The following is a 23048-nucleotide window of genomic DNA, read 5'->3' as shown; positions in this document are numbered from 1 at the left end:
GAACTAAAAGGAGATACTTCCTCACTCTTTTCAAGTTCTCCACTCTGCAGATGTAATGATACTGTGTAAAACGATGGCAAGCTATGTTTGAATATCCAAGATCAATTTCCCAGCAAGACCTATTATTGATGGCCTCTCCATGCAAAATGCATGTATATACTGTACACCGTATATACATAGCCGTATAGTCATATATACTTGGGGCTTGTTTATGTTCTGGATGATAGTTCTAGATCCTATGTATTTAAACATGTTACGTACCAGTGAGAAGACTGACTAGCAGTCCTACCACAATAACTGTGGTAGAGTTGTGTGCGCTGTACCACATGTAGGATAAATTATAAAACTTCCGCAATCCTGTCAGCCTAGAAAGAATTCAAAGAGATACATGTCAAGAGCTATTCCATTCAAACATTTTCTCAGGCTAAGTGGTGGAACAAAGCCAGAAGCCCAAAGAGGCAGATCCACAAGCTTCTTTTAGGTTACACAGCAATCACTGCATCCCCTCAGTTCCATTGCAGCCCCCGGTTTTCTATCCCTCAAGAATTAATGTCCCAAAACAAAACATTTGAGCAGCAATTAGCTCAAAGAAGGCAGGTTGATTTCGAAATGCAGCAGGGGAGCAGATTTAACAAAAAATGAGAAAGAAGCTCAAAAAGAACACATCTATCAGTGGCTGTTAGCTAAAGTGATAGATGCAGTCTCCAAGTTAAGAAATGTTTTGAAACCAGATATTGCAGAGCAAATAAACGAGAGAGCAGTGGTCCATCTTATCCTTGAACTTTTCTCAGTTGGCTATTGTGAAAAACAAGATGTTGGCTTAGATGACTCTTTAATCTGGTCCAACTGCAACTTTTAATAACATGTTCCAATTCTTACAATAAGCTTATAAAATTGCCATTAATAACATTTATATATTACAAGAAAAGCAGTCAAAGGCTTTCTTTCCTCCATAAAGTTTGATCGATGCAATTGTCTTCCAGATCTCCACATTTGATCCCGGCCTCTAGAGCCTGAGGATAAGTGGATAGTAATTATAAAAGAGATGTTTGTAATTCATGATACTTTCACTTATACAAATCCCCCCCTAAAGAACTTTTCATTATTCTGTTCTGCTATTCTGTTAAATGCAATTCTATGTTGATAATTTATTATCTTGGTTCTATGCTATCTATAAAGCTTTATAGCTAAGAAGGGTTTGAAACCAGGAACTACATTGCTCACAAGGCTCTCTCTCTCTAAGCTACATATCAGTGTTTAATTATTGTTCATAAGTGGACAGTGTAACAGTTATAAAATAATAATAATAATAATAATAATAATAATAATAATTGGAATTTGTGCAAAAATTATAATATTAAAACAGCAACAAACTGGTTGGAACATCAGCCTGAAAAAGTCACCGAAAATCAGATGGTCAAGATCTTGTGGGATTTCCGTATACAAACCGACAAAATACTGGCGCATAATACACCAGACATCACACTGGTTGAGAAAAATAAGGTCACAATCATAGACATCGCAATACCAGGTGATAGCAGGGTCGCCGAGAAGGAACATGAAAAAATCGCAAGATACCAGGACTTAAAAATCGAAATTCAACGACTATGGCACAAACCAGCAGTGGTAATTCCAGTGGTAATTGGCACACTGGGTGCTATTCCAAAAGCACTGGAATTACATTTAAAACAGTTAAAAATTGACAAAATCACCATCAGTCAAATGCAAAAAGCCGCACTGCTTGGATCTGCACGCATATTACGAAAATACGTTACGACGTCCTAGGCCCCTGGGTGGGGCCCGACTAGTAACCAATGCCAAATCCGGCGAAACAACTGGCCGCTGTGATACAATTGTACAATAATAATAATAATCCAATATAAACAAAATCAGCAATTTTGATCAGACCAACGGCGTTTTTATCAAAGTCTTAATGTGAATGGTGACACCAAAAGTGAAAAACCAGAAAAGCAGGCCACAGTTGAATTCTGGAAAGAATTGTGGGAAAATGCAAAGGACTACAATAAGGAAGCAAAGTGGATACATGACTTTGAGAAAAGCATTGGCAACAAACAAATACAAGTATTAGAAATAACAACTGAGATGGTCAAAAATCGAGTAAAAAGGGTAAAGAATTGGACATCACCTGGAAAGGACCAATTACATGGTTTCTGGCTCAAATATCTGACCAGTTTACATGCAATATTGGCCAGGCAACTGAATGAAATTTTACAAAAGGGCCAAATTGATGAATGGTTGACAATTGGAAAAACATACTTGATTCAGAAAGATGCAACTAAAGGAACAACACCTGAAAACTACAGACCAATAACATGCTTGCCAACAACCTTCAAATTATTCACAGGCATTATTGCAGATAACATGATGGATTATTTGGAAAGAAACAACATCTTGCCAGTAGAGCAAAAAGGCAACAAAAGAAGGAGCAGGGGCACAAAAGATCAGCTCCTAATTGATAAAATGATATTAGAAAATTGTAAGAACAGAAAAACGAACTTGAATATGGTCTGGATTGATTACAAAAAGGCATTTAACTCACTGCCACATAGTTGGATCATAAAATGCTTAGAAATAACTGGCATTAGTAAAAATATTACATCCTTTACTGAAAAGGCGATGAAACAATGGAGAACTGAGTTGGCAGTAGGGAATGAGATCTACGGAATGGTTAATATCAAGCAAGGAATTTTCCAGGGTGATTCACTTTCACCTCTTCTCTTCATCATCGCAATGATCCCACTATCAGTAATCTTAAAAAAAATGAAATTAGGCTACCAAACAGCCAAAGAAGCTGAAAAAATTTCGCATTTATTATATATGGATGATTTGAAACTCTATGGAAAGTCAGAAATAGAAATCCAATCATTGACAAACACAGTCCGAGTATTCAGCACCAATATTTCAATGCAGTTTGGCATGGAAAAATGCGCCACTGTATCCATAAAAAGGGGCAAAATCACTGCATGTGAGGGAATTGAAATGCCCAATGGCCAACTAATTAAATGCAACGAAAATGAAGCCAACAAATACTTAGGCATTCTGCAGTTGGATCACATCAAGCACGGAGAAGTAAAAACTATTGTCAGGCGAGAGTACACCAATAGAGTTAGGAAAATTTTGAAATCTAAATTGAATGGTGGAAATACAATCAAGGCCATAAATACATGGGCAATACCAGTTATAAGATACACAGCTGGTATAGTTAACTGGACACAAGCTGATTTGGACATTTTGGACCGAAAAACCAGGAAACTAATGACAATGCACTACAGTTTACATCCACGTGGTGATACTGATAGACTATACCTGCCCGAAAATCAGGTGGCAGAGGATTATTACAAGTGAAGCAAACAGTTGAAGAAGAAAAACATGCACTGGCTGATTATTTAAAAGAAAGTCAAGAACATCTATTAATCGAAGTAAAGAACAAAAATCTACTGAAGGCCCAACAGACGAAACAAGAATACAGAAAAGATGTGATAAAATCAAGAATGGAGAGTTGGCAGAACAAAACACTGCATGGCCAATTTCTGGAAAAAATAAAAGATAAAGTGGACAGTGAACAAACTTGGTTATGGTTAACAACAGGTACATTAAAGAAAGAAACAGAGTCACTAATCCTGGCTGCGCAAGAACAAGCTATCCACACAAATGCGATTAAGGCCAAAATCGAAAAATCCTCTGATGATGCCAAATGCAGACTTTGCAAAGAAGCTGATGAAACTGTTGATCACATACTCAGCTGCTGTAAAAAAATTGCCCAGACTGATTATAAATTGTGGCACAATTCAGTAGCACAAATGATCCATTGGAATTTGTGCAAAAATTTTAATATTAAAACAGCAACAAACTGGTGGGAACATCAGCCTGAAAAAGTCACCGAAAATCAGATGGTCAAGATCTTGTGGAATTTCCGTATATAAACGGACAAAATACTGGCGCATAATACACCAGACATCACACTGGTTGAGAAAAATAAGGTCACAATCATAGACATTGCAATACCAGGTGATAGCAGGGTCGCCGAGAAGGAACATGAAAAAAATCGCAAAATACCAGGACTTAAAAATCGAAATTCAACGACTGTGGCACAAACCAGCAGTGGTAATTCCAGTGGTAATTGGCACACTAGGTGCTATTCCAAAAGCACTGGAATTACATTTGAAATAGTTAAAAATTGACAAAATCACCACCAGTCAAATGCAAAAAGCTGCACTGCTTGGATCTGCACGCATATTACGAAAATACGTTACAACGTCCTAGGCCCCTGGGTGGGGCCCGACTAGTAACCAATGCCAAATCTGGCGAAACAACTGGCCGCTGTGATACAATTGTATAATAATAGTAACCAATGATTAAGGAAGTAAATAAAGGAGGCCTTTTAAAGGCAACTAAGTCAAAAGCTGAATATAAAAAACAATTGAGAAGCGAGCTGAAAATTGGAAAAACAAAGCTATGCATAGCCAATACTTGAAAAGTATTGAAGGCAAAGCTGACCAAAAGCTAACTTGGAACAGGTTAAGATCAGGAGCACTGAAAAAAGAATCAGAAGGCTTTATTTTGGCAGCTCAAGAACAAGTCTTAGCCACAAACTGCATGAAGGCAAAAATTCAACGTTACCACCAGCAGCAAATGTCGCCTCTGTAATGAGAAAGATGAGACAGTCGACCACTTGATCAGTGGGTGCAGCAAAATTTCACAAACTGGCTACGTACAACGCCATGACCGCGTTGCTAAGATAATTCACTGGAAATTGTGCCAAAAGTCTGGATTTGAGTACAGCAAAAACCACTGGGAACATCAGGTTCAGAAGGTTTTAGAGAATGAGAAAGTCAAGATCTTGTGGGACTTCAGAATTCAGACTGACAGGCACTTGGCCCACAACACACCTGACATAACAATAGTTGAAAAGAAAAAAGTATGGTTCATTGACATTGCAATACCTGGAGATGAACGAATTGAAGATAAACAGCAAGGAAAAAAATCACAAAGTACCAGGACTTGCAAATTGAAGTTGAACGACTGCGGAAAAAGAAATTGTGTGTTGTCCCGATTGTAATTGGAGCCCTTGGAGCAATACCCAAAAGGCTATCTCGCTATTTGGAAATTTTAAATTTATCAGACTTGAACATTCTGATTCTACAAAAAACCACCCTACTTGGAACAGCTTATATCCTCCGACGTTACCTTAACAGTTCCTAGGTCTTGCAATGGATACTGCAAAGGCACAGGACAGCTAAAAATCTTGCAGAGGCAATATTTCGGTTAAACAAATATTGGACAAGGTTCTGAACTGTGAATAAGTCAACAATTGAAGTACTTGCTAGAAAAGAAGCAGGACAAGGTGAGAACTTTCTCTTGGAGAAGAATCAAAAGGCAAGTAGGTTCAGGCTGTGACCTTTGATGAAACTTAAGCCATTGAGTAACATTTTGGAGAGGAATCTCCTCCTTACATGTCCTAAACATTTGCTTCTCCGGCAAGGTTTCTTCCATTACCACCATCTTCACAAAACAACATAGACATCCCAAAGGTGCTTTTTCAGGGGGCAACTGGACTTTTTTGTTTTTTTCTTTTGAAGATGTTTTGCTTCTCATCCAAGAAGCTTCTTGACCTGGGTGACTGAGAATCTCTATAGACTTTAACTAAAACAATAAAGAATTTTGCAGTGAAGCACCTAAGAGTTAGGAAAACCCTACTTGACAGGAATTCTGAGTATGAAAGTTGGACTTTGCAGCATGTTCCCAATCCGTTAGTTCAGCCCAGAAGATGTTGGACCACATCTTTCTTGTTTTACCTTTCTGGAGCTGTTGTTGAGTTCAACAATGTTGTCATGATCGCAGTAGTCAGATTCCCATCAGTTGCTAAAACAGTAGGATCAGGAGACACAGACTGGTAGTTGATAACCATGCTCCCAATGCCCACCCAAAATGCCATGGCCAGCCCAGCAATTAATCCAACTACAGCACCCTGTGGAGAAACAAGGAGTAAAGTATGAGGGGCTTATTCTCCAAAAGATCTGAACATACACTGGCTGGGTTCACCTAACATGGCAAGTTGAATCTACTGCAATCCCTAGGTAAGTCCAATGAAATTGTGGCAGATGATCAAAAGCAGGAGTCTCCAACCTTGGCAACTTTAAGACTTGTGGACTTCAACTCCCAGAGTTCCTCAGCTCAGAACTCTGGGAGTTGAAGTCCACAAGTCTTAAAGTTGTCAAGGTTGGAGACCCCTGATCAAAATAATAAAAAATTGCCCTGATTAAATAGTGGGCAGCCATCTTCACCAGTTTCTTTGAGGAGGTTGGCTAAAACTAAAAATAAACACGAATGATAACCAAATCAGATAGCAGACGACATTAGCCTTCTATCCTCTTTTCTCCCTTCAGGAGCTGAAAACAAACAAAATATAATAGAATGTTCCCAGACAAGCTCTATTTTATAGGGCTGGTCTAGGCTCTTGCCTCTGTGACCAGCAGCTGGGACAGAAGGTGAACATCCTCTGTAAAGACGACACAGATCTCTGAGAGAGGGCAGTTTCGTCCAACCCAACTCCAGCTAGATGAATACTGGTCTTCTCTTGCCCCATTGCTGACTCAGCTTTTTTTCTTTGCATCATACGCTAACTTCATTCTTGAGAAGTAGCAAGCAGGTTCTCTGAGTATACTAGTTGTGCGTAATACACACCAAAGTCAGCCCTTCTGTAAGCTTCTTTCTTTGGCAATACTATTAGAAACCTGTCTTGCCACCATCTTCCATCAGATGTATTGCCAGGTGAAGGGTGCATGTATGTGCGTGTGAATGCCAAATTTGACATTGGGCATAGGTATATGAGGATCTGCCCAGCCATTGAGGTAGCAACACTTACCACAGAGTTGGCACAAGGAAAGAACATGCCCAGGCAGAATAGTCCCAGCAGTGGTCCTCCCACCATGCCAAAGATGCTGATGGCAGCCTTAGAAGAAGAAAAAAATGAGGGGTCTGATTTGGGGATTTTCTCATGGAAAAACTGCCTGCAGATAATTGGTCTATCTAGTGCTGCCTGCAGATGCTCCTTATTGAATCTGGGACTTGCATGAAAAACAGATAACTCAGCTACCGCTTCCCTTTACTGTTTATCCTCAGTAAATATGATCTGAAGTACAAAAATGCTATACTTTTATTAAAATAAGCAAATCCAGTTTGGCCCACAGGCTCCAGTTCTAATGGCTGAGCCAGAAAAATTGTTCAATGTACAATGTTTTGATAGGGCATGAGGAAGGATAAATTCCCTCATTACCTCTGAAAATTCTGGCCACTAATATCACTGGAGAGCTCTATTTGGTTAAGATGCATTTGGTGCATTTGATGTCATCTATGGTCCATCCAGCAACCTTCCCCAGGTTAGATGCCCTCCAAATACCCTGTTTCCCCAAAAATAAGACCTCCCTGAATAATAAGCCCAATCGGGATTTTGAGTGCATGCACAAAAATAAGCCCTCCCAGAAAATATTGCAACACAGCAGCAGCCATGAGGTGACCACGCTCGCCGCCTCCTGCACCTCAAAAGTAAGACCTCCCCAAAAATAAGGCCAAGTGCTTATTTCGGGGGTCTTACTTTTGGGGAAACACGGTATGTAGACGTTCAATTTTCAGAACTCTCAAGCATTGCCCTGCTGGTTAAGGGTTAATACTTAACAAATTTTGGGAAATCATCTTTATACAGTGGCAGCCACAGAGACAGAGAAAGCAGAATTTTAATTCTCCAGGGAAAATATTAATTTAGCACACTGGGCAGAAATGTAGTGAATTTGTTGTGACTGCACTGAAAAAAGGTATGTAATGTAATTGGTAAAATATGTTAAACAATGTAATTTGCTACACTTGCACTATATCTTTGGGATAGAGTCCTCCATACCTTTAATTGCCACAGATTTTTCAAGCACTTGCTATGTGACAATAGGCTCATGCTGCTGTAGTTCTTTCCCAAAGATGCAAGAAAGTAGATTGTAAAGATGTGGTTGGGCAATTCAGGGAATAGCAACAGAGGAGGAGGGAGAAAAAGATGGAGAGCATCGAGTATGTGGCCAGTTGTTCGGCCCCTAGGTCCTTCATGTCAACTCAGAAAGGGCCAAGGGGGGCAGAAGGCAAAGAAGAGCAAGACTAAAAGTAAAAGAGAATGAAATAATAATAAAAAAACAAGTAACAAAGGAAGGTAACAGAAAAGAAGAAATATGGGAGGAAGGGACAAGGATTATGTTCTGGGAAGAAAAAGTGGGCCAGGAAGATTGACTTGTTCCTTTGACAAAATATTGCCTATCAGTACCCAAGAGGAAAATCGGTGAAGAATATATTACATTAAAAAAAGCAGATGATAGGGCTAAAATCCTCTCCTTTCTGGGATCATGATTGGGACTGCATTACAATAAAATCCTCTTGGTGAAGAAGCCAGAGTTTCGTTTGATTCTGCACTGCAGAGAATATCACCAACAACAGAAGACCAACAGAGAAAAAAAAATCATACTCTTTTGACAGATGCCCAAAACTGAAAGCGATTCTTTCCAATCACGGTTTCCACAGTTCTCTTTAGCAAGATTTCTTAAGAGATTAGGATTACAATAATCCTATTATTTGGAGAACAAATTTATTTATATGTACTGTACATTAAGATGAAGATGTTTTAATTTTATTTCTACACCTTTTGACCAAAGAGGACACAGGTCTTTTCAATTATAATGGAAGTTATTGTAACAAAGATAGATTATGGGGATAGAGTGCAAATTGCTGTAGAAAGAACACATCCTTTAAAATTACAAGAGCAAGTTGGCTCTCCAAAGGGGCATTCATTGTCTACTGTTGAGTTAGTTAATTTTATCATTTGTTAACAGACATTCCACCCAGTTCTGAGGATTTAATTTGCTTTATATTATTAGATTGGAACATTAATATTCTAAAAATGTTTTAAGAGCTACAATTTCTTAGAGCTACCACAAAGTAAAACGCTGTCAATTTTACGTTTTTGTATCTGTGAAAAAATTATGCCTTTCATATTGTTTTATATCTTTTTGCCACGTATGACTGCAGACAGACTGCAATAAAGTATATACATACTGGTAATGGAGAATTTTGCAGATGAACGATTGTGTGACCTTTATCAGTCTGTGAACAATAATTACAAAAGGCTTCCTTCACTCACAAAAAAAGAAAACTACAGAAAATCTCATATCCCAGGGGGAAAGAACCACATTTCTATAACACCTTCAAAGCAATGAACTGCTTTGAAGCCATTGAGATGACTTTGGAGAAGGCATCCAGAAGTCATTAGAACAACAAGAGCAGAAGCAGCAAGTGTTAAGGGGGTGAGGGGTGGGGAGAAAGTATTTTAAAAAAAAGACTGGGTCCCGCCTGACTTCCTGGATTATAACAAGGAGAGAGGAGAAAACACAGGCAGACTTGCACAAATCTGTTACTGTAGCCTAATCTTAGTAAAGCATAGTTTTAGTCTTCCTGATTGGGTCTACCTTGTAAAGCTGACAACTCATCATGCCACATATCTTCTCTACATGCTTTCCTGTCTAATGATCACTCCTTACCTGTAGCACTGGACCCATCATGGAGGAGATATAAGCCATGCCCAGGCAGAGAAGACCATAGCCCAGAGCTGGGAAGAGAAAATGTCAAGACAGTTGAGCCAAACTGAATGCTGGCAGGTAGAAGATGCCCTAAGACTGCACTTGATCACACACTTTGACAGGCATCACTCACCTAACAATTTGGAGTAGAGTGTGGCACGTCTCTCAGGAATGTTGGTCACATATGGGCGAATCAGGTCTTCCATGGTCACTGTTGCCAGTGAATTGAAGGCTGAAGAGATGGTGCTGTTGAGATGAGAGGATTGAGAAAGATAGAGGACTAGGTAAGCCAGGCTCTCTTATATCAAGCCCAGATCCTAGGTCCAAAGGGGAAAGGAGGGTTTACCTTAGGGAGCCACTGAAGAGACAAGCTACAAAGAGACCAGGCAAGCCAGGCACATCTTGAAGCACATCCATCACAAAGAAGAGGACCATCTGCAAAAAGGAGGATGTGGGTTGAGAAAAAGGATGAAAGGACAGAGGATCAAATGGGTGCAAAGGACTGCCACAGGCATTGTGTGATGCAAAGCAAGCAAGCAAAATGTTTCCAGGAGCGCACACAAGAGAAAGGGCATCGCAAAGTACCTGAAGATATCACTGATTTCAGGGTGAACACATTCACTTTTCATCATGCATGGATTTCTGCCAGTCTCTGTGAAACAAGACATTTTCTCTTACCTATTAGGCTGGAGGTCTGCATGCACAGGTGTGGATATGGGAATGGAAGGAAGACACCCTTCAGCAAGTGCAGAAAAGGAGGCATGAGGAAGAGAATAATGTAAGCCTTGTCCCACATGTTAGCTCCAAATTGTGCACATGTAAGAATTTGGTCAACCTGATCAGATGAACCGTTGAGCTGCTCCTGTGTCAACTGATGGTCTTGGTAGTAGGCAAACATGACTAAGCCAGTGAGGCAGCTGAGGCAGAGCACAATTTGCTGGCAGGGGAACACTGCATAGCAGGACCTAAAGGGAACAAGAAAAGGAGGGACAGTGTTACACTTTTTAACTGTCTGCTAAATATATCTTAACTAAATATATCATCTCCCACTCCAAGTCCTGCTTCCATATTCAGCCAAGTGAAGCATCTACAGAGCTTCTTGAGATACCCAGCACTGCAATTCCCCAACCCTCCCAGTGGCCCCCAAGTGTCACACTCACAACACAGCCTGGCGCTCTGAACGGGAGCTTAGATACCGCTGGACTTGAGCCTGGTTCACCCCGTAGAGAGCCAACATCATGAATACGCCCCCAAAAGCCAGAGTCCAAAAGGTGTGTCGTTCAAAAGGGTCAGGATTCAGACTATTGAAGAAAAAAAGTCAAGGGTCATAGGAACATCAGGCATGTGTATGAACATGAACTAAATTGCTTTCAGCTAGGGAAGCACAAAGATGAGTGCTGGGAGGGAGATCTTCAGTTACTACTCTGTAGATAGGAAAGAAAACTCGTCCCTCACTTACTCAATGCCTGATATCATGCCTTTGTCAGCAGCCAGCTTCCAAACACGACCTATGCCGCCAACCTTAAGAGTGCCCACTACAATCACAGCCACCTGTCCTGCAAACATGACAAATGTCTGGAACACGTCTGTCCAGATCACAGCTTTGAGTCCACCCTACAAAGAGAAAGAACCTGCTGTCAATAAGGGGAGCAAGATGAAAATAGTGGGAATCTGGAATCCTCACAGCACAGAAGCCGGATCTCCATCAAGGACAAATAGCAAGGAGTTGGGGTGATATAAGGTGGAAAACTGTCCCATCCCTTTTTCTTCAAGAGATTACTCACCAGTGCAGTATAGAGGGTACAGACTAATCCTATGGTCAGCACTGAAGCCCAGATGTCAAAATTGGTCACTGCAACCAAGAAAGAACTGTCAGAGAAGGGCCTAATTGCTGAAAGCCTCTTCCCAGCAAGCTAGAAAAGTTCCTCATCTGTTCACATTGAGGCCAAACCAGGCTTTGGGGTCAACCAGTGTTAGCTTTCTTTGAGCAGATCTTTGTCCCTATACATAGCTCAGAGGAACTTCCTACTCTAAATTCCCATTGTGAAAATGGTTCATCATGCTCCTCATTGGACCCTCAAGAATGTGGCACTTTACTCACCTGCATTGAGAGCCAAGGCTGGGGCATAGAGGACCACTCCCATGTATATCACCTACGGGGACAAAATCAGTACCAATGTCACTGGACCATAGCTGGCTCTATGACACTCAGGTCAGAGGAAGGTAGAAGGAAAGACAAACAAGGAGACCCATGTCTACTGCCTTCTCCTTCCAATACCTACATAAGTTCTTTATTCAAATAATATTCAAGGTGTATCTTCCCCTGAGATTTAGAGATAGGAGAGGGAAAAACAGACCTCAGGGACCATTTAAAATATATTATTATGTAACGCACTTTAATGCAACTTTCCCATCAAAAAGTCTTACTTTTTGCTTTCACAAGGGCCATGCAATTATTGAACCATGCATTATAGTCCCATGACTGAGAAAGTGACTTGCCCTAGAATTTTAGTGAGAGATTTCAAGAGTTGCTAAATTATGCTATGTAGGATTTACTATGTAATGTTTACCTACTCAAAATGTCAAAAAATGGTTGTCATTTCTTAACAATTATACTTTGAGCATTCAAATGCCATAAAAGAGATTTTAAAAACCATATGCTGCACTAGGGTTAAAAGTTAGGAATAGCAATACCACTTAGACTTATATACCAGCTCATAGTGTTTTACAGCACTCTCTGAGCGGTCTACAAGATAGCCTATTGCCTCCAACAATCTGGATCTTCATTTTACGAACCTCGGAAGGATGGAAGGATGAGTCAACCTTGAGCCGATCAGGATCAAACTCCTGGCTGTGGGCAGAGTTCACCTGCAACACCACATTCTAATCATTGCACCACCACAGCTCTTTTTATTTGTTACTCACCTCTGTTTATTTGTAAAAATAATGAAGGCGGCTTACAAATAAAATAAACAAAGTGACCTTCACAGCAAAGCAGAATTGAATCCACATATTCCCTATATCAGTGTTTTTCAACCTTGGCCACATGAAGATGTCTGGACTTCAACTCCCAGAATTCCCCAGCCAGCATTCGCTGGCTGGGGAAGTCTGGGAGTTGAAGTCCAGACATCTTCAAGTGGCCAAGGTTGAAAAACACTGCCCTATATGGTGGACAATTGGTAGAGGATGAGGCCTTGGAGTTTGATGAAGCCAAAAAGGTCACTAGGAAATAAAGTTTGATACCTGGACTCGAAAAATGTGCAAGGATGTCATTTGAATAGGGTAGGAAGCCTATCCTTAGCTAGCAATGCAAATGAATTTACAAAGCGAGAAATAAGAAATGAGGGGGAAAGAGCCAAAACACAGACTTAGGCAGGAAATCTAGCACCTAGATCAAAAAAGGAGGAAAATATTGTTCTCATTACCAGAAAAAACAATGTAGATAATTTCTGTACTTACCATCTGGAAGATGAAGGTAGCAGTTCCACATAGTCTCACCACCTTGTTGAAACGCAGCTCCAGATACTGGGAGGGCAAACAGAACATGGAAAATGATGGGGTTGTGGAAAGACAAGTAGATGCAACCCTAATAAACTTTTATTGATCAAGACTTCGGCTCCGTGGAAAAATGTTGAATGTTTGAATGTTTATTTTATTTATATGCTGCCCTTTTCCCCCGAAAGGGGACTCAGGACGGCTCACAACTCAACCAAGGGAGGGGGATACAGACAAAAATTAAAGCGACACGCAACAATACATAATTTAAAACACACAACAGTCATACCATTCGAGACGGGGGCAACAGTTCTTTAGCCCCAGGCCTGTCGGAAGGCCTGGGGCTAAAAAAGGACCAAACACAGGTGCTCATCAGTGGCCATATGCCTAAACTTCACAGTGGAGGGGCGGGGAGCTATATCTCCTAACATTTCTCCTAGCCCATGCTAAAATGTTGCCATTTGGTGCAGCTGCTTTTGCCCCACATTTGTCTTCCAACCCAAATTACAGTTACTTCTTGTGATTTTTCCCTACCTTAGAGGGAGAGAAAGATGGGATAGAATAATAGGATGAGCTGCAAGGTTATCTATACTTGGATTGGGTTTGTGAGGATGGGAAGGGGAGTAAGTTTGTCTTTAGACATACAACCCATGGCATCCTTCCCCAGGCTAAATTTTATTTTCAGTCTAAAAACAATGCTTTCAACCAGGTTTTCAATTATTTTAAGCATTTTCTACTATCATGGTCTCCAAAGCACATGCAATTTAAAAGCTATGTGCAAATGAATTTCTGTCCTGTTTGGGGAAAATTAAATTAGTAGTGTTCAACTTAGAACAGTTTGCAAGGAAAAGACTAGAACTGAAAGCTTTTTACACTGCTGCTTTTACACTATCTATAATTTTCCATTTTTCCCTTTTGTACACTGTCCAGAGTCACAAACTGTTGAGAGGCAGTTTAATAAATCATTTAATCAGGTACATTTTTGATTACCGGTATCTGTCACCAAGCCATTGTTGATTCTTATTAACCATACAAATACACCTTCAAATAATTAATTAAATTACTTCCTACAGGCCTGTTCAGATCAAGAGGTCAAATAGCAAAATGTGCAAACATTGGGTGCAAAGAGAAGTTCTTAAATAATAAACTAAACCCCAAGCCTGTCTATATTTGTTTTCTTTTTCCTTTTGAGCTTCTTTGACAATAGGGAAAGAAGATAAAGAAAACTCCATTGCAAATATGGAATCTGCAGTATTTATCCTGGAACCTGGTATTCCCTAGGAAAACTGCTACTTTTCTTGGTTAAAGAACTCAGTTGTGTTTCTGTAATATCAGACAAAGTAACACCAGAGGTAGCAATGTTCAAACTTGTAGGATCTACTTTTTTTTTTTTTAAAGAAGAATACTGAGTTCCACCCGCCAAAAAACACAGCTGGATACAAGATAATGGCTCAGGGAACAGAGTCCCATACTTAATAAATTTCAGGAGTCATGTATAAGGATGAGCAGGATTTTAAAGCACAAATCTGATTGTCTGACTCTAATACAAAAGTATATTCTTATTCTCATTGACAATTATGGTAAATATATTGTAGGTATAGTTCTAGGAAGAAGCAAATTGTCATGATTTTTAAGAATCAAGACCCATTTTATAGCGTGCCAGCTTTCACATGTAATTTGGCTATAAAACAGAATTTATGATACTTGTCATCGCTATATTAAATAAATCTTGCCATAGATGCTTCAGAGCGTACAAAGTCTGAATGCAGGACATTATCTATTTGAAACTCCTTAAACTCCTTTAAACATATCTTTTCTCAGGCTCACAAAGCAACTATGATCTCAGAAAAGTACATAGATACTATAGGGAGTTCCTGAAAAGCATGATGTTGATATCTCCAGGCAGTTGAAAACAACCTTTTTGCCTTCAAAGCCAAAGCAAAGTATAGTCTCTCCCTGGGAACTATTTGCTTATCTAACCAACAAATGGTTTCATACCTAACAAAAGGGCTAGTACTGCCATAGGCTAGAAAGTACAAGGTTCAAGAAGGAGGGTAAGCAAAGATAGGTAACAAGCAGCAGACTTTTCCAAATAATTTCAAAGCTGAAACATTCATTCCATCCCTGAAATAAAGGTTAGGTAAAGATTCCCCTCGCACATACACTATATTGCCAAAAGTATTCGCTCACCTGCCTTTACTTGCATATGAATTTACTGTAAGTGACATCCCATTCCTAATCTATAGGGTTCAATATGACGTTGGTCCACCCTTGGCAGCTATAACAGCTTTAACTCTTTTGGGAAGGCTGCCCACAAGGCTTAGAAGTGTGTTTATGGGAATTTTTGACCATTCTTCCAGAAGTGCATTTGTAAGGTCACACACTGATGTTGGACACGTTTACATGGTCTACCACTTCATGGCTGAGTTGCTGTCATTCCCAAACACTTCCACGTTCTTATAATACAGCTGACAGTTGACTGTGGAATATTTAGGAGCGAGGAAATTTCACGACTGGATTTGTTGCACAGGGGGCATCCTATCACAGTTCCACGCTAGAATTCACTGAGCTCCTGAGAGCGACCCATTCTTTCACAAATGTTTGTAAAAACAGTCTGCATGCCTAGGTACTTGATTTTATACACCTATGGCCATGGAAATGATTGGAATACCTGATTCTGATTATTTGGATGGGTGAGCAAATACTTTTGGCAATATAGCGTATGCACTAGTGGTTCCCTAGGACCAGGGGGCGGTGCTCATCTCCATTTCAAAGCTGAAAAGCCAGCGCTGTCCGAAGACATTTCCATGGTCATGTGGCCAGAATGACTGGAAGCCAAAGGCGCACAGAACACTGTTACCTTCTCACCAAAGGTGGTCCCTATTTTGCTACTTGCATTTTTACATGCTTTTGAACTGTTATGTTGGCAGAAACTAGGACAAGTAATGGGAGCCGACTCCGTTACGCGGCACTAGGGATTTGAACCACCGACCTTTCTGATCGACAAGCTCAGCGTCTTAGCCACTGAGCCAGTAAAGGTTAGTATAGTCCATTTTGGAATGGACCAAATCCATTCCAATCCCTTCTGCCAAGGTAAGGGGAGAACATTTTGTGTTAGAATATTTTGTCCACCTCTAAAACATGGTTATGCTTACTATTTATGCATTTATTTCAATTTTTATAGCCATCCATCTTATGTAGATGACGTTGGGCAACTCACAAGTTAAAACAACAGGCTCATATAAATAAAAACAATCAACCCCAAAACCAGAAGTGCAGAAAATGCCACCCTACAATGTATGGACAATGCCACCATCTTGCAGGCTGTCCACATCCATGGGATCCCCAGGTCTGATGGCACTACCAGGTCCTTCAGGGAATTTCTAAATGCCATCCCAGCAAAAGGATTTGAGTTAGAGCAAAGATGAGCAACTGTGATCAGCACACAGTACCTATCAACAGAATTGCACCCCATATTTCATTTTATGTCCAAACCTCCACAGATGTATCCTTACTCTGTTTTAATGAATTTATAACAGTAGATGTTGCCAACTAAGCCACAAGCATTGGCTATCCTTTAAACACTTTCACTCTAGGAGAAAACGCGGAAAAAAGCTATCAATGACGCTAAACCACTATGCAGATACTGTTTCCCTGAAAATAAGACCTCCTTGGATAATAAATCCAATTGGGCTTTTGAGCACATATGCGAAAATAAGTGCTCCCCAGAAAATAAGCCCTCCCCAAAAATATTTAAACACATGCACAGCTGGCACCCACCATCCTCTGGTTGTTTGCTGCGTAAATAACACGAGGTGAGGAGGCAAGGCCAGAGGGGAGGGACATGCCCCATGCAACCCACACACCCTTACCTAATGGCTGCTCCTGCGACCCCAGCCACCTTGCCCCTTCCGTCACGCTAATGGCCGCCACAGCGACGCACAACACAGCAGCAGCCATGAAGTGACCACTCTCACCTCCACCTGCACCTCAAAAATAATAAGACCTCCCTAAAAATAAGGCCAAGCACTTATTTCAGGGGTCAAAAGAAAATAAGATCCTGTCTTATTTTCAGGGAAACACGGTATTATTTTTATGCATTTAACTGATATGTTACCTTTTCAAACATTTTTCTCCCTGAGGCAGCTTACAAAACTCTGAAAATACTATTTATTTCTGTAAAGCTAAAAAAATACAATATATTAAACATGCTGCTGCCAATTATCATATTCTATGTCCATAGAATCCACACCCAACACTTACCTCGTATGTACTGGTAAGTCGTAGACGATAGAAGATTGGGATGAAGATATGAGCTGGGATAAGAAGCCCCAGAAAATAGGAGCAACCAAGGAACCAGTATTCAGTCCCAAAGCGATAGATTTCAGCGGGGACGCCAAGAATGGCCACAGCTGACTGGAAAGTGGCAAGTAATGAAAAAGCCAGAGGTAAGAAGGTCATGCTACGATTGGCCAGTAGAAATTCTTGGACAGTGCGCTGCTTCCCACCACTCAGTGCATAGAAGAGTCCTATCCCTAGAGAGAAGACTAACAGCAGCACAAAAATAGCGTAATCTGCCACAGTAAACTTCATTGTTGGTGTGGTACAATTGCTGACACCTTTGAGAAATCGTGTGAGAGTCCAGCTGTTGGAGAGTCCAGCTTGTTAAGAACTCTTGTTCATAACATAGAAGCACCCATCATGGGTAGAATGGCCAAGATGAATTCTGCTAGAGCACCAGGCTCTCTTTTGTCCACCGCTGGAAATGCAGACAGCAGCCCATCACCAAAGTGTCAAGCGAGTACTTTACATCCAGGATCCTGTTGAGGCTGGCATGATCAAGAATAGCAAATCTGGAGGAAAGAGAAGAAAATGCAAGTGAACAGAATGCCAGAGCATACAATGTCCGAGGAGACATTCACTTCAAATTCCAACAACAAAAGCTCAACTTACGCACTTGTTCTGACCTTCATTCTCAAGGCCCACAACTGAGCAAGGAAAGTTTTCTTGACCCAGCAAGGGTTGGCAGGCTTCCAAGCAGGGTAAATGCTGGCAACCAACTGTAACCCTCTAAAGGAAAAAAACGTTTTTGGCCTTTTGCACAATGGCCCATCCATCTCCCAATAACAGAGGCAGGGTGGAGTTGACAACTTCACACCAGGAGTGAAGGCGTCAGAGCAAAGTACTCAGTCTGGGCAAGCCAAAAACAACAATCAGGGGAGTCAGCAGGAGATACATTCAACAAATTTTTCCTAATAAAATATGCCAGTACACACTCAAAGGCAGCCAACTATGACACTAGCAACCCAGATTCTGAAGGAAAGATCCAGTAGAGTAATTAATAGACAACTGGTATATTTGGTGTACCATGCGGTTGCATATGTGAGGTAACTATCTTGAGATTATAACCCTATCAAATCAAGGATCCCTGCCCTATAATGTTTTTCTCTCTTTCTCTCTCTTCTTCTCTCTCTCTCTCTCTTTCTTTCTTTCTCTTTCTTTCTCTTTTTTCTTTCTTTCCTTCCTTCCTTTTCTTTCTTTCTCTTTTTCTTTCTTTCCTTCCTTCCTTTTCTTTCTCTTTCTTTTCTTTTCCTTCCTTTCTTTCTTTCTCCCTCTCTCTCACACACTCACAATTCTCAAGCCTCATTCACACAAAGGAAACAGAGAAGTCTTCCCCTGAACTATAGCACTTTCAAATGCATATTTGAGTTTGCATTACAAAATATTCTTTCTTACAATGTTCCTCCCTCCAGTAGAAAAAGGAGCTACTGGTATGAAGGATAAACTAGGACTTCTACTCCTGACAGATTAACTTCCTTTATGCAGAGCATGGGTACGGTCATCTAGAAATGGAGAAAGTTATATTATATACCCTTTATTCAGAAGGGTAATTGAATCCGTTATAATTATTTCAAATAATTATAAACAATTAAAATGGGTTCAGCAATAATACCATAGGCAAAGTTAACATAGGATAAAAATTATTTCTTGTTTAGAGACAGATGAATAAATCTCCCCTAAGTCTTTAATATAGAAAGGTTGGCATAAGAACCATGAATGTTGTTTCCTTTCCTTTCTATAGTTTACACAGCTTATCTTTTTGTGCTTCCTTTTCTCCTTTGTCCAAATCTATGGCTTGTAGTTACCTGCTGTGATTATGTTGAACTGAGTTTTTAACATTGGTTTTAAAGTGGGTGTGTGCTTGCTGTTTCTATTTTAATATTTTTAATTGTTTTTGTTGCTTTTAATTGTTGCAAACTATCCAGAATCACATATGTGAGAAGAACAAATCAAATAAATAAAAAATTGTCAACTGCTTCTCTCTTCTGGTAATCCCTCCATACTCTTAGTTTTCTGAATATTTTCCTTGTAAACAAAAAAAAAATCCAATTAAGTTTTTCTAGCATTAACAGACTGTGTATAAGCCTACTGCGTCAATCAGTATGAATAAATATTAAATTACGTGAGCCTCCATCTTCAGTCTGTGTAGCCATGACACACAATTACCACTTCATCTGATAAGTTCCAGAGAAAAAGATGTCAAAAACCTTTTATATGCATAAAGGTAAAGTTTCCCCTTGCACACATGTGCTAGTCGTTCCTGACTCTAGGGGTTGATGCTCATCTCCGTTTCTAAGCCGAAGAGCCAGCACCTTCCGAAGACGCCTCCGTGGTCATGTGGCGACATCACTAAACACCAAAGGCACACAGAACGCTGTTACCAACCAAAGGTGGTTCCTATTTTTCTACTTGTATTTTTACATGCTTTCGAACTGCTAGATTGGCAGAAGCTGGGACAAGTAACAGGAGCTCACTCTGTTACGCGGCGCTAGGGATTCAAACTGCTAAACTGCCGACCTTCTGATCGACAAGCTCAGCGTTTTAGCCACTGAGGTATTGTGTCCCTATCAATCAATATGAATTAATATTAAATTATGGGAGCCTCCATCTTCTGTTTAGCCGTCACATACAATTACTACTTCATCTGTTAAATTCCAGAGAAAGAGATGTCAAAAACCTTTTATATGCATACCGTATGACAAAAGAATATGGACTCTTTTTATAACCACAAGAAACCACAAGTACATTTAAGGACAACAGACAGAATTTGCCAGCCCAGTTATTCTTCTACCAGTCTCTCTATCTCTAGAAAACAAGCTTGCCAAGTATGAATGTTAAGAGATAAAGTGAATTGATTGCAGAACTAGTAGATACCATTCAGTGGTGTGTTCCAGATCCCATTGCAACTGGTATGGTTGCAACAGGGCCCAGCGTCCTCCACATGAACACACGTGGCCTGCGCACACACACACACACTCAGTGCACGCATGCGTCTTACTATCCAGCGATGCCTCCGCGATGCTCCAGCTGCTCAGCAGAGCATCGCAGAGGCGCTGTACATGCCATGTGTGTAAGCGCCAAAGGGTTTAAAGACAGGTAAGGAGCCCGGGTGGACCCTCCAGAGCACCGTACTGGAATGGTACTCGGTGCTCCGGGCAGGCTCCGTTATGCCCATACCGGGGCGTACCGTCTTCAACCCCCCACTGATACCATCCTATCCTTTGTGGAAAACCACAAACAGTGGCTCCTCTGCCTAACACTGAAGCCTCCCCATAAGCAATGACAAAATGAAGGAAAACATAACCAACATAGTTAATATTTATGTAGCCTGTTCTTCTGGCAGTTTAGAATATGAACCAAGTGTTAACAGCTAACGGAATCTTTTGTTATTTTGGCCTTTGGGTACATTCTCATCTAGGCATGATTAATAATTGTTAAGTAAACTGAGATAGGCCTGACCCAACAGGCATACAATCTATAATTACAAATGGTGATGAAAAGAAAATAGAAGCATAATATGCTAGTAATATAGAAAAATCCAAGTAAATGGAAACGGCTTAGTAGCTTGAAAAATCCAAACTGCCTCAAGTGATCTAGCAGTTCAAGTTTAGCCAAATATAGGCTCCCTTGGAAATTAATGATGAGTCAGAAAGACTGCAGAAAAATATATTTATTCTGTAAAGGGCTTTACTGTGTGCAATTGTTGAAAGAAATGTCCTTCTGGGTTCAGCTCCAAGTGGGGAAGAAGACACTGGAGACATGGAGGCTGCTTGGAAAGATGGTTTATTGTTGGACAGGGTCACATGGCTTGAGCCCTGACCAGAAAAGGTGATCACATGTTTCAATGTAGGTGGAGAAGAAGAGAGAAGGACTGAGGAAGGGGCTTGCTAGGCTTTTTATACCCTGTTTAGTCCCACCTCTCTGTTTTTTGTTCCTGTGTAAGAAATGTATTCTGATTGGTTGTCAGACTCCCATGGTGCCATGCAGGGGGCTACTCTCTAGGCTGTGATGAGTTCTCAGATGCCTTTCTGTATCTTATGCCTTTCTGTAGCTGCTGGTGAAGTCTTTATTATGTAAAGTGGGCTAGCCTGGCCATCTCAATGGCCCATTAACTGGGGATGGGCAGAAAGCTACAGGCAACTATTCTGTCTTTTAAAACATGCTTCTTTTCACATCCAGAGAAATATTCTGCCTTTTCAATATTTCCTAGGATATTTCATTTTTCTGGGAGAGGGCTGGATGATAACTTCCCATACAATCATCAAAAGCTCTTAAATGAGCAAGACCTTTAAAGATGACAAAAAGAAAATTAGTTTACACAACTGATTTATCTTATCTTTATATGAAAGTATCAGCAGGCTTTAATGCGGCAAACAAAATTGGGGAGGTAAAATATCATGAAAGTATTCTAAACAGAGAAGAACAAGTCTGAAAAATAAGCAGGATCAGTAGCTAATTCTGGCAAGGGATATTGAATGCATAGTTAGCGGGATTAAGGCAATTGCAAAATAGGCAGTGGCTTGTTAAGGCTTGCCAACCAAAGACTGAAAGTTTGAGGATCAAGGAGAAAGCACCAAGGAAGGATCCTACAAAGAATGGACGTAGAAATCTTCTAGTCCAAAACCCTGCTCAAAGTATGAGATATAATACCATCCTGGTCAAATGGTTGTCCAGTATTTTTGAAAACCTCCAATGATTGAGCCTAGTGGTGCAATGGTTAGAATGCAGTATTGCAAGCTAATTCTGCTGACTGTCAGGAGTTCAGCAGTTTAATTCTCACCGGCTCAAGATTGACCCAGCCTTCCATCCTTCTGAAGTCAGTAAAATGAGGACCCAGATTGTTGGGGGCAATATGCTGACTCTGTAAACCCCTTAGAGAGGGCTGTAAAACATGGTGAAGTGGTATATAAGTCTAAGTGCTATTGCTATCACAACTCTGGAAGGCAAACTATTCCATTGATTAATTGTTCTGTCATAAAATTTCTCCTTACTTCTAGGCTGGATCTCTCTTTAACAAGTTTCCAGCCATTACTTCTTGTCCTGTCCTCTAGTCTAGTACTATGGAGAATAAGTCAGTCCCCTTTTCCTGGTGGCAGCCCCTCAAGTACAAGTTCAATCCCATTACTCTAAATAAATTGCTTGAAGAAATCCCTAGATCATTTTGCTCTCTACTAAATTACATATTCTTAGATGGAGAACTGGCCTTCTTCCAAAGACAGCACCTGGCCAGATACATAGCCAATTTGTTTATCTGCAGTTGAGGAAGAATTTCAAGGCAGATGCTCCAGACCGTCCCTCTCAGTAGACTCTTCAGCCAAGAAAACCCAACTTTTAATCTCACAGCCATACATACTATTTTAGGTTGATAATGCCAAATGTCTGCCCAGTCACACCGCTATAAATCCACTACACTAGCAATAGCCACATCTTTTTTTAATGTCACAGTCTTCACTATTGTATTAATTGACTTGATACACATCAAGTACTTAATCAAATTAAGTTCATAGGTTACTTTCACCCATTTTAAAGATAACAAAGACCAAAAAATAGAATTTTGACTGGAGACAAGCTGCACGTTCTCAA

The 23048-nt window shown here is 40.4% G+C and overlaps 1 protein-coding gene across 3 annotated transcripts in view; it reads right to left on the bottom strand.

The window, feature by feature from the left end:
• SLC5A6 (solute carrier family 5 member 6) overlaps positions 1-23048 on the bottom strand; it is a 38154-nt gene that overhangs the window by 5923 nt on the left and 9183 nt on the right. For all 3 annotated transcript variants that reach the window (XM_087717376.1, XM_087717378.1, XM_014062612.2), the window contains exons 2-14: positions 17388-17977; positions 13089-13154; positions 11731-11782; positions 11414-11481; positions 11089-11243; positions 10790-10930; positions 10465-10594; positions 9976-10064; positions 9763-9875; positions 9591-9658; positions 6887-6973; positions 5817-5989; positions 262-365 (exon numbers count right to left, since the gene is read on the bottom strand). In XM_087717376.1, the coding sequence (XP_087573502.1) occupies positions 262-365; positions 5817-5989; positions 6887-6973; positions 9591-9658; positions 9763-9875; positions 9976-10064; positions 10465-10594; positions 10790-10930; positions 11089-11243; positions 11414-11481; positions 11731-11782; positions 13089-13154; positions 17388-17717 (1576 nt within the window). In that variant the 5' untranslated portion in view covers positions 17718-17977. The remainder of the gene's footprint in view (positions 1-261; positions 366-5816; positions 5990-6886; positions 6974-9590; positions 9659-9762; positions 9876-9975; positions 10065-10464; positions 10595-10789; positions 10931-11088; positions 11244-11413; positions 11482-11730; positions 11783-13088; positions 13155-17387; positions 17978-23048) is intronic.

The sequence above is a fragment of the Thamnophis sirtalis genome, unplaced genomic scaffold (genome assembly GCF_051295495.1).
Source record: "Thamnophis sirtalis isolate CommonGarterSnake01/CBP01778 unplaced genomic scaffold, rThaSir2_p1.2 scaffold_6, whole genome shotgun sequence".
Classification (NCBI taxonomy): Eukaryota; Metazoa; Chordata; class Lepidosauria; order Squamata; family Natricidae; genus Thamnophis; species Thamnophis sirtalis.
Note: the sequence above shows the minus strand (reverse complement) of the source record. Positions and strands in the feature narration are given on the sequence as shown.